The sequence below is a fragment of the Thunnus thynnus genome, chromosome 16 (assembly GCF_963924715.1).
Source record: "Thunnus thynnus chromosome 16, fThuThy2.1, whole genome shotgun sequence".
Taxonomy (NCBI): Eukaryota; Metazoa; Chordata; class Actinopteri; order Scombriformes; family Scombridae; genus Thunnus; species Thunnus thynnus.
Window position 1 is genome coordinate 25,947,169 of NC_089532.1, and position 14,105 is coordinate 25,961,273.

General features: G+C 39.3%; 1 protein-coding gene across 3 annotated transcripts; it reads left to right on the forward strand.

Moving 5' to 3' along the window:
• The first annotated feature begins 21 nt into the window (after window positions 1-21).
• Window positions 22-13,983, forward strand: rtn4ip1 (reticulon 4 interacting protein 1). Of its 3 annotated transcripts, none has more exons than XM_067614263.1 (9): window positions 22-544; window positions 3,134-3,285; window positions 4,879-4,947; window positions 5,271-5,395; window positions 5,751-5,799; window positions 6,284-6,420; window positions 6,760-6,943; window positions 13,126-13,218; window positions 13,766-13,983. In XM_067614263.1, the coding sequence occupies exons 1-9, from the start codon at window positions 271-273 to the stop codon at window positions 13,889-13,891; spliced, it is 1,209 nt and encodes a 402-aa protein (XP_067470364.1). In that variant the 5' UTR covers window positions 22-270; the 3' UTR covers window positions 13,892-13,983. The 3 variants fall into 3 exon arrangements, with proteins under 3 accessions (XP_067470364.1, XP_067470365.1, XP_067470366.1); XM_067614264.1 differs by having other exon boundaries at window positions 474-555; XM_067614265.1 differs by lacking the exon at window positions 22-544 and adding an exon at window positions 2,166-2,303.
• The last annotated feature ends 122 nt before the right edge of the window (window positions 13,984-14,105 follow it).

Genomic DNA, 14,105 nt, shown 5'->3' on the forward strand with positions numbered 1-14,105 from the left:
GATTGGTGGAGGCGCTGAGTGGTGTGTCCAGCACACTAGTGTGACGGAAGTGGCATGTTACGAGAGAGGACGTTTTGAAATGATAAACATTGGGGTTATTTTATGCAGCCTAAATGCCTAGTTAGATATGTTTGTATGAGAGGAAAATGTTTCTATTTAGAAGGTTACGTTAGTCGTGGCTCATAACGACGTGTAATGAGCGAGTCAGCATAGTGTCTGTAACAGGGACTAAACGCACCGTTTTATTTGACATTGTTTAAGAGTTGAAAGATGAGAACTATGAGGCACTTATTATACAGTAGGTGGTTGTTTGGTCTTAGTAAATCACCAAATGTGAACACGTCAGTTTCCAGCCAGACTAGACTGTTCAGTACCACCAACAGCTGCATGACTATAATGCCTGCCTGGGTCATTGATAAATATGGAAGCAATGACGTTTTAAGGTTCACTAAAAATGCCAGTTTCCCCGTCATCAACTACCCCAATGAGGTCATTGTCAGAGTGTTTGCAGCGGGACTGAACCCAATTGATGTCAGCATGAGAGGTGAGTGACAGGTGAGGCTGAATATTAGAATATACATTCATAACTATGTGTATGATATTTGACCCTGCAGGCTGAGATTGTGCTAAGAGACTCTACAAGCTATAATGAATACGTGATTGTGACAAGAAACAAATCCACATCTGACATGTGACTGCATAGCCAAGCTTAAGTGGGAGATAATGTTCTCTGTGAGCAAAAGAGAGGAAACAGTCAGGATAGAGATTCAGATGTGCAAAAATGATGTTGCCTGTGGTTTTCCTGTTTCTCAAAATGAATCATTTATACCAGTCTGTGACCCTAAAGAGGTGGTGTGTTTGTGTGTGGGTAGATAGTGAGGGGCACCAGCAGTGATCGCTTAGTGGAAGTGAAAATGTCACTAGCTTGCACTCTGACTTTCATCTTTCGGAAAACTCAGAACAGTTTGTCTGTTGTCAGGCTGTTGAGATCCTGGTTGCTTTCACTGCAGAGATGGGCTCTGTGATCAATCTCACTAGTGACCTAAATACCCCCCACTAGGGCTGAAACAATTAGTCAATTCATCAGTTAACTGATCATCAGAAAATTAATCAGCAACTCTTTTGATTACTGATTCATTGTTTGAGTCTCTTTTTTAAAAACAACAATGCTGATTAGTTGTTTGGTCTATAAAATGTCAGGAAATGGTGAAACATGTTTCCTAAACCCCAAGATGCAACCTAAAATGTCCTTTCCAACCCAAATATATTCATTTTACTGTCATAGAGGACGAAGAGACCAGAAAATATTCACATTTAAGAAGCTGGAACCAGATAATTTTGTCATTTTTTGTTTAAAAAAAAAGGACCCAAAATGATGAATGGATTAATTTTCATGGTCATGATGGCAGTGGGGTTAATGTATACTTTATATATTCATTGCTGTATTCATTAGCCATTAGTATTCACTTCGGTTGCTTTGGAAACAGCTCAAATTGAAGAAAATGCAAAAATGGTAGAAAGGTCAACACCTATGTAATTGTGTCAAGGCCTGAATAAAACACAATAAACAGCATGCCCTTTGTTATGAGTGGGACCAGTAACAGGCTTTTTAATCTCAAATAATTCAGAGTGACTGACTGACAGAACTGTAACATGAATATTAAAATCACCAGATATCAAAACTATCAAAGTCACACTGTGATTTTGGATAGCAATTTAACAAATACCCTTTATGTAAATGAAAAAAAAGTTTTTGACTTACATTATAAAAAAGAAAGGAATTTCATTTTGTGGCCAGTATGGACAAGAGGAACAATGACAGCAAACTGTATTAAGACACACTTATACAAATGTGAAACGATCCTGGAAGTGTGCGGTATAAAATTAGGTTCATATTGTAGCTATGTGTCACCATATCTGAAACTGCGTGCATAATCACAAATCAAGCTCAACTTTATGCAAATGAGGTTCGTCCAGTGCTGATCAAATATGAATCAAGATTGTTACTGCATTGCCTGTTTCAAATATTTTCAGAAACATACTTTGTGTGTACTGTTTAGCTGAAAAATGAGATGGAGATGTTGAAAATAGTACCGCCCAAATCGCAGTACGTCACCCATCACATCACCCACCTGCCGGAGTGGTTTGTGGTCTGGTGCATCCAGAGGCATCCTGCCCGGGGCCTGCGTGTCAGCAACCTTAAAGCGGTGCTGGCGGCCGGCTTCAGCACTGGTTGTTCGGCTGGGAGGTCCCCGGGCAGAGGGAGAGCATTTGCCAGGCAACACTTCACCAAAAAGCACAGCGTAAAAGGCTTTTTCTCCAGGGGTGACACGGAAATGAAGCCATCAGCAAGCTCTTCAGCAGAGAAATGTTAACACTGAACTCCATTGAAAAAAACAACAATTTAATAAAACGATGATTAGCGATCGCTCGCTTGTTAACTAGTCATTTAAGTTACATTTTTACTGAAATAAGTCCACATTTACCCACAAAATAAATGCCGAATTAAACAGTGGCTCCTAATGTTACTTTATTTTTAAAATGTCGTCCATGTTGCTTTTCCTACACCTACAAACAAGGCCTATTTTAAATTGTGTGTTTTTATATGGAAGTTTGGCATGAGTTTTGTTAATTTCAGAGGCTCAGAGGCTGTTCAGTTGGGGCGTGCTTTCAGCGCCTTCAGTGGACACGACCCCCAGCATTTCAAAGCATCAAATGTGGGAGAAAAGTATTTGTACTGATTTGTACTCGTGGATTTGATTAGTAGCTGTAAACTTGGCATTCACACATAGTATTGAGTTCTGTGTGAACTTTTTTCACCCACAAACAGATAGATATTTTTCATTTGTTCACAAAATGTCATACACAACTACAGATCTCCTTACGGATTCAAAAGCATATTCACACATTTGAATGTATTCATACAAAATGTTTTCACACATTAAGATATGGTGATACATAACTACAATACATATGACCCTAATTTTGTTCCATATTAGTGTTGAATGTTGAATGATCTACTTTCTTACTGACTGGAGAATTACTTTGGTATCTCCGCTCTTGATCTTTCTTTCATTTTTAGTCTATCCAACAGCCCCCGAAAGTACATATATTTTTCCTCTTGTGCTATCAGGTGGCTATGGTTCTGCAACATTGTCTATGAAGAGAGACCCTCTGAATATCAAGCAGTCGGGCAGCGAGTTCCCTCTCATCCTGGGGAGGGACGTGTCCGGTGTCATCATGGAGTGTGGCCTAGATGTGAAGTACTTCAGAGAAAGAGATGAGGTAAAAGAGAGCGAATAGCAGAGGAGTAGAGATGTATGCACGTAAACTCAGCAACCACTTCATTATACATACAGATCGCCCCTTGTTTACAGAAACAGCTTGTTCCTCCACACATTGAGTCATGTATGAATAAAGTATGAGTGTGAAGTATGTCGTCAGGGTGCTGTGAACAGAAATATCTAGCTGTGGCAACCTTGCTGCTGAGACATATTAAACAAGAAAGATAATAATATGCTTCACTGAGTAATGAACGCACATAACCTGGTCTGATGAATCCTAATTTTTCCTGATGGCAAAGTCAGTGTTTGGCAGTAACAGTGTTTATGTGCAAGCAGCTGCTGATGTGATATGTGGGTGTGATTTCCTGGCTAATATTAGGCTCCGTAACGCCCTGTGAACATCATCATCACAGGGTATCTGGACACTGTGATTGACCTACTTCATGCACAGTCTACAATTACGCCAGGATTATGCATCATCAGCTCCATTTGGTTGAGATACATGACATGACTTGAGTCTTTTTCACATAAGGAGGTGGAAAAGATTCCTTGCAGAAAGCTGTGTGATGCTGTCAATACAGAGCCTGATCTGTTTTCTAGTTTCCCCAACTTGGTGTATTTTTAATTCAAGTCTTCCTCCACGCAAAAATGTGTTTTTCTTATTGTTCCTTCAGGTGGCTGTTTGAGCTTCACTGTGCAGAATGATGTATGTGCAGAGATTGTTTTCATATTAATCTGGTGAAAGTGGAAAGTTTCTCTGTGCTCATTTTAAATCTGAATTTAAGGCGTGTACCTACAAGGAGGATTTGTGATTTCACACCTAATTTGAAGCCAGTTGTGGTCTAGTGTGCAACCTACATAAGTGATATTTTCATAGATAAGGCTTTTTTTTTAATGAGTGAGAAGAGGAGTGGATGTAATTTTAAGATATTTTAATAAGGTTACTAAACCTTTTTTTGTAGAAAAACCCTATCAGACCAATTATTATTCTAAGCGGAGGGAACCTTTAATAGCTTTATATTATTATTTGTTTAATTCTCCCCACATCCTTTGTGAGACCTCGGTTTCACTCAGTGTTAAGTTTCAATTCTTCTTGTTGTTTTTTTTGTCTTTTTCAGTTCACCCTCAACTGTCCTCAATCACCAAACAATTCCTTTATAATAATTATTATATATTAAAATTCTTGGTTATTATTGACATTTTCATTTCAGGTTACCAGCTTGTTTTCCTCTCTGTGGTCGTCACCCTAACCCTGATGTGCAGTCTCTCTATGTGCAGGTGTGAAGGCGAACAGGCGGCTTTAAATAGGCCTGTTTTACCAGATCATGAAGTCATATGTGTTTTCTCACCACACATTCGTTGAGTAATTGTAGCAGCATTAAAGCAGACAATGACTCATTTTGTGACATTACACATGTACTATCTACTCGTGGGAAGATGTATTCTAACGATTTTGCTGTACAGTCTTGTAGAACTAAACCACTATAAACTTACTATATAGAAACTGAGACGTGCAGCAGAAATCTGTCCCCTTTTTCTTGTTATATGTGTGTTATGTATGTCTTTAAGCGTGCTGTTGCTGTGTCTTTTTCAGGTGTGGGCAGCTATCCCACCATGGAAGCAGGGAAGCCTGGCTGAGTTTGTGGTGCTGAGTGCCAATGAGGTATTTAGATTTGCTTCTATCTGTGTGGAAGTAAAACACTTCATCAGTTCTGTGTAGTCAGTTTCCTTCTTGTTGATTGCGGTTTGTTAAGGGTGTTAATCAGTTTCAATATCAGCAAATATGTTTTTTTTTTTGTTCCTCCTATGATTTAAAAAGGCGGCCGAGTTGTTGCTGCTTCTCACTGATGCGTGCTAATGAAAGAAGAACTGATTTGACCGTGTATCGTGTGAACATCCGGCACAGTTGTGCTGAAAATCAGATGTATTCTCATAATAACTCAGGAAGTGTTGGTCACTGAAAGGTGAGATGTGTGTTGTGTTCAGGTATCCCACAAACCAAAGTCACTGAGCCACACAGAGGCTGCGGCCATTCCTTACGTGGCAACCACTGCCTGGTCAGCACTCGTTAACACTGGTGGGCTCACTAAAGACAACTGTACCAAGAAGCGGTGAGAGAACACTACCACACACACACACACACATAGCCACACGCAATTTCCACTTGTTGTTGATCCCTGTCCACCCCAAAGAAGCTCGCTTGTCTTTGATCTAGCCAATTATTCCACTCGCTGCTCCCTCTAAGCTTAGTCCCTGTTAGCCCGCTCCGTAATGAGCTTTTGGGTGATGTGTTCTACTTCTCTGGCAGCGACTCAGATGCTCCCTTGCACCGCAGTGAACTTGACACGCTAAAGCCTGAAGTGCGTTTGACATGAATCCTAATGAGGGAGAGTCTGTGCAACAGTGGTGTAGAAAGCAGAGTGGGTGCTATTGTTGAAACGTTTTGCTGTTTCCTCTTCCTCGCAGGATTTTGATCCTTGGAGGATCTGGGGGAGTGGGAACATTTGCTATACAGGTATGGATGAAGAGGAGGAGGATGTTGCTCAAGCTGTATATTGTATATTTTATGTCATTGTGTTAAATTTTTTAAGTGCATCAGGCTAAAACAGGCTTCTCTCAACATAAAAATGATTATGTTCCCCTGTTCTCTACACATGCAAAATGCAGACAAAGACAACAGAATGACAGCAACATAAAAAAAAAAACCAACAACACTGATCTGGAGATAAAGTCTGTTTGTGCTGTCAGGTTTCATACAGGGCCATACATTTTGTTTGGTGACCTGGATACTGCAGCTCACATTGCACAGAAGCAACATTTGATCTTATTAATAATACACCCTCCATGCTCCTCAAACATTGGATAACATTTTGCTCCTTACAGTAATCCAAACATATATTTGTTTTGTAGTTATGACATAAATACTATAAAATTACTCCACACACTTCAGCCTGATGTGCTCATATTTGAAGATAGAACTGATGCTGTTATGTCTCCAGATGTTGAAGGCGTGGGGAGCCCATGTGACTGTTACATGCTCCCAGAATGCTGAGCGGTTCGTAAAGGGACTGGGGGCGGACCATGTGGTGGACTACACCGCCGGACCTGTTGATGAGCCACTCAGTGCCCTGGAGAAGTGAGAGAGTCACACACACACACACACTGGTTTTTGCATTTATATCACTATTTAATTGGAGATGGTGAGTGTGTGTCTCGTTACCATGGCAACCCAGTCACTGTGCGGTCTGCTCATTAGTGTGGGAAATCTGTGGCCTTTAATTATCTGAGAAACTCTATCGCACTCAGACTTGATCTCTTTCTCCATTTCTGTCATCTTTTCAATCATCCTCCCCCCCCCACACACCTACTAATTCTGCCTCTCATTTACTTTGTCTTCTATGCCCACTCACCCATCACTTATGTATCTTTGCTGGTGTCTCTTCTTTTCACCAACCCTACCGCTCTTCACCTGAAGATTTGACCTGATCCTGGATAATGTAGGGGGGGATACGGAGCGCTGGGCGCTGAATCTGCTTAAGCCTTGGTGTGGTGCCAAGTATGTCACCCTTGTGACACCCTTCCTCCAGAACACTGACACGCTGGGTATTGCTGATGGCATGCTGCAGACTGCTGCCACCATGACCACCAAGGCCCTCAAGGTAATTATTTTCCACATATTCATTGTGGAAATCCAAAAGAATGCACAAGTACTGTTTGTTGCTGCTTTTATTATTTTGTCAGCTAATATTAATTAGTTTGTAGAAGTACAGTAAGAATAGTGTCATCTGATATATTTTTTTTGTAACCATTTCTCTTTATTCTACCAAGCCAAGAATCAAATTCATAGTCAAACAATGAAAAAGGGGAACTTTCTGCATGCAAACCTCACCTCACAATATGAGGTTACGCAATTAACTCTCCCTATATGGCCAAAAGTATGTGGAAACACGTTGTTGCAACCAATTATATTTTTTGAGCATCTCACTACAAAGCCATTGGCATTCATGTGTTGCTATAACAGCCTCCACATTTCTGGTGTCAGGCTTTTGTAAATTTTGTAACCTGGCTGCAGGGATGTGCTCCCATTCAGACACAAAAGCATTAGTATCGGGTGATAAAGCCTGGCTTGCAGTCAGCGTTCCAGTTCATCTCAAACGCATTGGGTGGGGTTGAGGCGAAAGCTCCATGCAGGCCAATTAAGTAAGCAAACTGGGAAAAGCATTTCTCTATGGACCTTGGCATTGTGCATTGTCATGTTGAAACAGAAAAATCATAGTAATAATAACTTTATTTATATAGCACTTTTCAAAAACAAGTTACAAAGTGCTTTACAAAGACATAAAAACTAAAAGAGAAATTACCAGATAAATATTAAATAAAAGTAGAATTGATACAATAATAATATCAAGTGAGGTTAAGGCATGAATTACTAAAACACAGAGTAAAATATAAAGAATAACTGATTCTGAAGAGAAAAGCATTTATAAAAAAAATGCGTTTGTAAGAGAGATTTAAAAGAGGAAATAGAACTTAGCCTGCCTGATCTCCTCTGGCAGATCGTTCCAGAGTTGACTCAAAAGGCTTGGCCCCCCTATGGCTTCTGGCCTTGACCTAGGAATTACTAACAGACCTCTGCCGGAGGATCTCAGGCTGCATTCAGGCCCGTAAGGGGTTAGAACTGTGTGTCTGTGATATATACGAGGGCCAACCCCAGACATGCTTTAAAAGTATTCGATAATATTTTAAATCAATTCTAAAAAAATAAAATAAAATAGGTGTTATGTGGAGTCTTTGACTGGATTTTGTGAGTAGTTTTGCTGCAGCATTCTGGACTAGTCATAGTCTGGAGAGGTTGTATTGACCACATTAATCTATGCGAGATGTAATGAAAGCGTGAATGACAGTTCCAGATTTTTTTGAGATATTTCAAAGGTGCAGAAAGCAGGATTGAACAACTGGCTTCACCCGTTGGTCAAAGTTAAGTTTGTTGTCGAAAATAACATCTAGATTTATGTGCTGGGTTTTGATGCAAGAGAACAGACAACATAAGTGGGGACAACATAAATGGAGAATAATAAAGAGCCACAGACACACAAGGGTAGTACTGCTCAGCTTGCAGCTCTGCACTTTCCTTTGGCCAATGCAGCAGTAGATACTAGCAACCAGAGACTGTTTTGTTTTTTTGTTTTTTTTTTTTTGTCCTGAAAGACATCTGGCAGACAAAAGGAGGAGAAGCACAGTCGATATTCATTCAGTGGCTGAGCCTTGAGACACTCAATAGGAGAAATGGGAGGTGGAGGATTTAAAGTCACCAATGGCCACACAAAATGTCCTATTAGAAAGATAGGAACAAAAAAACAATCTGAAACTGTACCCGATATGCCTACCAAATGCTTAAGACATTCAATTAAAATCACATGGTCAACTATATCAAAAGCTTTTCAAAAGCTTTTTCATCTCCATGCTCATGAATAACCTATTTAATTGCAAAATGCCTTTAAATTAATAATTAAATGAAATTACAGTTTGAGTATCTACAACCAAAGCTTATTTCAACCTTGTAGATTGAAGAGCTCATTACATTCAGACGCATCCTGTCGGTGTACCCACTGCGGTGAACTCCATGCAAGAGCAAAGCTTGCATGCAGTGCATTTGTGGCGGCAAGTTGGCGTGTGTTTCACATCTGTGCATTACTGTCATCAACTTTTTCCACTCATTTCTTCATAACCACACAATCCACAGTATGAACCCACTCGTGGTTCACAGTTTTTTTTGTAGTACAAATAGATACAAATTGTTAACCTAACCTAATTGTTATCGTGTCAGTGTCGTGTGGCATTATAGTCAACCGAAACTTAACATCTCTACTTCCTTCTGACGTACCTGGAGGAGAATTATAGGAATTATTATTAGGTGTTTATAGATGTTTAGTATCTAGACCTTAAAAGAAAGCTCTGTCTAGTTCTGTGTGTTGAACACACATGTACTGTTTGGGAGTTTGACTCATCATTAACAAGTGCAAACCAGTGCTTAATGATAAGCCCAAGTAACGAGAACATATGCAAATTTTTTCAGTTACATTTTCTTAGTAACAAGGAAACTGTGTTGACACACATCTGAAACAGGATGTGAGGTGACAGAAATGTGAAATGTGCAATATGAAATGTCTTGAAGTTGTTCCTGTGCATTCACAAAAAAAAAAAATTCAAAAAGCTGTGCTCATAATCTTTAGTTGGCTCATACTTTGCACTCTCTAAAATTAATTCTAGCCACAGGGACATGGGAAAAGTAAACGGGTGAAAAGGAAACAGGGTTCTCAAAATCATACTATTCTGCCACAAGTTTTTCAAGAACCAAAAGCAATGAAATTAGAACAAACAACGACTTGTTAAATAGCTAATCAGCTGGGCACTGTAATTTTTCACAAATGGCATGGCTCGAAGGATGGCATTGCTGATTGGTTGTCCACCACTTTGGTCCAAACTGGTCTCAATGACTTTGGTGAATCTCTGAATTTTCCTCTAGTGTCACCAAGACGTACAAATTGAATTATGACCAAATACCTGCAAAACTAATGACATTTCCATCAGCCTCAGCAGAGCTTTGTGTTTAGTGCTAATTAGCAAATGTTAGCATTTTAACATGTTAAACTAAGATGGTGGACACAGTGAATATTTTACCTGCTTATCAGCATGTTAACATTAACATATCATTGAGTCACCAGGCTGACATTAGCATTTAGCTCAAAGTAACGTTACTAACACAGCACAGCCTCACAGAACTGCTAGTGTGACTCTGTAGACTCTGTCTTGTTAATAGTTGTTGGACAAAAAATGAGGTGTGTTACAGGGGTGTATAAGCTAGCCTATATCACGCTTTGGCTAAACAGACGGTACTTAGCACGATCAGTTAATTGTTGGTTTTTGTCTTTTCATGGGATTTGTTGACAATAAAAAATATAGAATATCACCAGCCTTATCTTTAAATTTGAAAGTGATTTAATGACACCTTGTTCAGTAGAATGGAGTTTTGTGTCTGACTTTGTCATTGCTACCATCCTTCATTGCTTTCAAGTAAAGCTGGATTTAAATTAAATTATTCATGAATTTGAGACTGGAGGATTGTAATGGGCCGGGGAAGCCCCTGAGTAACTTTCCCTTTTCTGCTAAATAAAGAGTTATGTGACTGTTAAACTAAGGGGTTTTCCCCAGGTGAATAGACAGACAGAGGTATGACAGGAAACAGACTGTCCATGCTACATGATATCATTTGAAATGAGGATAAAAAATGTATTAGTCACATATTTGAATAGTATATAATACTCCTGCACTAGTCACTCAACTTTTTCACTTCCCTCCAAGCAAACAGTAAGTATCCAGTTTCTTTTCTCTCTGCTACCAGTCTTTAACTCTTTTCTCCTTCTTGTGTAACCAGATAGGATAGTGTGTCATATAGTCTGACACTTTCATAGCATCTTAGATAAATGTTCTATTTCTATTTTCATACAAAAATATGGCCCACTAACCCCCAATAATTCCCTCAATAGAATTGTGCTCAGCTTATGTTTTTCATGGTCACACAATGTGATGCAAGACCGGAAGATGTGCGCTCCCACAGGGAGGATCTAATGTACGACAGCATTGTCTCTCATTAGCACCCACACCCTCCAATCAGAACTACAATCTGAGACAGATTATTCAGACTGACGCAGCTTTTTCCAGTTGCTGATGCATTGTTTTAGTGTTAATGACGTATCTTTCAGTCAGAGTTGGGGTAGGTGTACGCTACAGAGTCCACTTATAGATTTGGCTTCCAGTAAGAAAGGGACTTTGTGACATTTTAGACAGGAAGCAAAACATACTGTAGATCTCTCACACCTCACATCTCCTTTTTCACTCTCATACACACTGTGTACATTGTTGGTAAAAGGATAACTAGAGCGCCGACAGCTGGCTTGGTTGTCGCAGTGCCCTCTTTTCCAAATGCACCTGAAGGAAACACGTTAAATAACTCCTTTATATCAAAGATCCCTACAGTCCACACACACACACACACACATACACATACACCGTCAAACATAACAAAAGACTGAGTCAACTCATTTCTCCTTTTGTTACGCTATCTTACCCTGTTGTTAAAGGCTTTAGGAGAAATGGGCTGCTCCACCCAACCACCTGACACACATGAGTCTCTGGATATAAGCCTGTGTTGAATAATGTCATATCATATATATAGATGTACAGATGATATAAAATTAGCAATTCTGTGCATCCTGGGTGTTGTTAATTGCATTGTTTACCATATTTACACATTGTAAAGAAGAAAAATAGATGTGAGCTTATACATGTATGTAATGCCTTGATGCATGCACACTTCCTTTGTTTTTCATGCTGTTTCTAACTATTAAGACACACTTAACCACTTAAGTAATGAATTCCCATTTCCATACACTAATTTATTCTAAAACTCACTCATCACTGGTGAATTCATGACCTCAGGCAAGCACTACTGACACACATAATAAACACTCAGTTTGTTTTTTTTCTTTTAGTTTTAAATCTGATGTTGAAGTCGGTACTATATTGGAATTGGAAAAGCTGTCCAGAAAAGCATCCATATACAAGTCAAACAAGAATGGAGATAATGTATAACCCTGTCTAACCCCCATTACTGACATGGAAATAGTCCAATATAGCTCGACCCCATGTAACTTGCATGGTCTGACAGGCATATGAATACATAGGAATCCTGAGTAGATGTGTAGGTACTCCTCTAACACTCATCTAATGAAGGATTGAAACCTGAAGGCCATCTAAGAAGCATATAAACATGATGGAATTTTAAATGCGATACCAATTATTTCCTTAAAAGCAATTTGGCTTTTATGAAACTTTTGCATAACACCCACATACTGATTGCTAAAATGAAGTGTAACAGTAGAACAAATAGAGAGGAGTCATAAAGTCAGTAAACCGGCTCAGTGTTGTCACTTACACAATAATATCTATTTAATCTTTGCTAACATTAGCTAACATTAGCTACCATAAGCTAATGGTCATACCAGAACAAGTAAGGCTGTAGCAGCAAAACTCCTGAGTGTAATGAATTGAGCAAAGTTGCATTTTATTTATAACTTTGAAACATTACATAACCTTGTTGATTAACATTTATGAAGACAAACAATTCCAACCAGTCCACCAGAATTCTAACGTGACGTGCCAGGTGGTTTGTTACACAGAAGCATCTGAGAAGTCGTCCTTGGAAACTGTTTAAAAAAGGGCAGGCACTTTCAAAAAATACTTGGCAGGTGATTGGATAAACCATCTATCACCAGACATCTATTATCGTCTTACCTTGAGAGGCAGCTGGATCTCGAGATCATGTGAGAATCCTCATTGGACGCTGGTTGGTCGGAACCACTGGTGGTTCGGACACAAGCACATGACTTGAAGCCTGACAAGATGGATTCTCGCATGAGCTTGTGATGTTGTGATTTCGCGAATCCAGCTGCCTCGCAAGGTAATCAGAATTTACACTAGCTAGAGCTATAAGCCTACAGTTATCACTACTTTTTCTTTATCTTTTATGGCAGGAATTAACAGAACAGAGTCATAAAGAGTCATAAAGTCAGGTAGAACGCTGAGAGGAAGTAAGCCAGAAAAACAACCAGCATGTTTTAGATATTACATGTTTAGATTTACAGTATCAGTTCCTGTCGTCTAACTTTCTTATAGCTTAAGACACTTCGTCAGACCTCATTATCATGCATTGTCATGTTAACATCTTTAAAAATTTCACAAGTTGTTTTCATGCCATTCCTCTTTTTCTGTTTTCTCTTAGCACCTTGTTAAAGGAGTTCACTACCGCTGGGGATTCTTTGCACCTAGTGGGCCAGCATTGGATGACATAAGGGAAATGGTGGATGCAGGACAGGTACGGTACTGTTTTATTCTCTAAACTGTTCAGGGACTGATGACGAACTGACCTGTGTTTCCTCTAATTTTTAAAGCATTGTGTGCACTTTAGGGTCTAATAAAATATGCAGCAATGTTCAGCAATAGCAAGGTGATTATTAGAAATGAATGACTTGAAATGCATGGGTCACAAACATTATAAATCATTGAATGCATTTGACATCTCCACAAATTAAATATTGGTAATCCTGCAGTTTTATAGATTACATTGTGATTTATTATATAGTTCAACTGAGGCTTATCTTGCCCTCTATGCAGATAACACCCCTCTGTTTATTTTGTTTCTCACTCCAGCATTATCCTGCACAAACAATGGTTTAAAGTAAACAATATAGAAAAGCGCTGATGGGAAGAAACTGCATTTAAGATCTGATTCTGTTCATACAGTTTATAGAGTTCATGCACAAATATTTAAGCCTTACAATGTTGATATTATAACTCCTAATAGTTGAGAAAAAAGGCTTCCTGTCCCTTTGCTCAGTCTTCCTCTATCTGCTCTCTGTCAGATCCGCGCAGTGGTGGAGGAGACCTTCAGCTTTTCACAGGTTCCCCAGGCCTTTGAGAAGATGGAGAAGGGTCATGCCAGAGGAAAGACTGTGGTCCAGATCAGCTCAGGGGGAGAAGACTTATAACACTGACTCTTGGAGACTGTGGGAAATGTACTTTTCTGTACTATTATGAAACAAAATTTCTGTAAAAAGTAAAAGGAAATCATGTACATGAACGGTCTCAGCTTAATTTATCCACAGCTGCAAAGAAGGTACAATAAGACACATAAACAAGGTTACCACTGTTGCTTCTCTCATGTGGGTTTTGCAGCTTCACTCTGTGTTTGGCTGCTGAAAA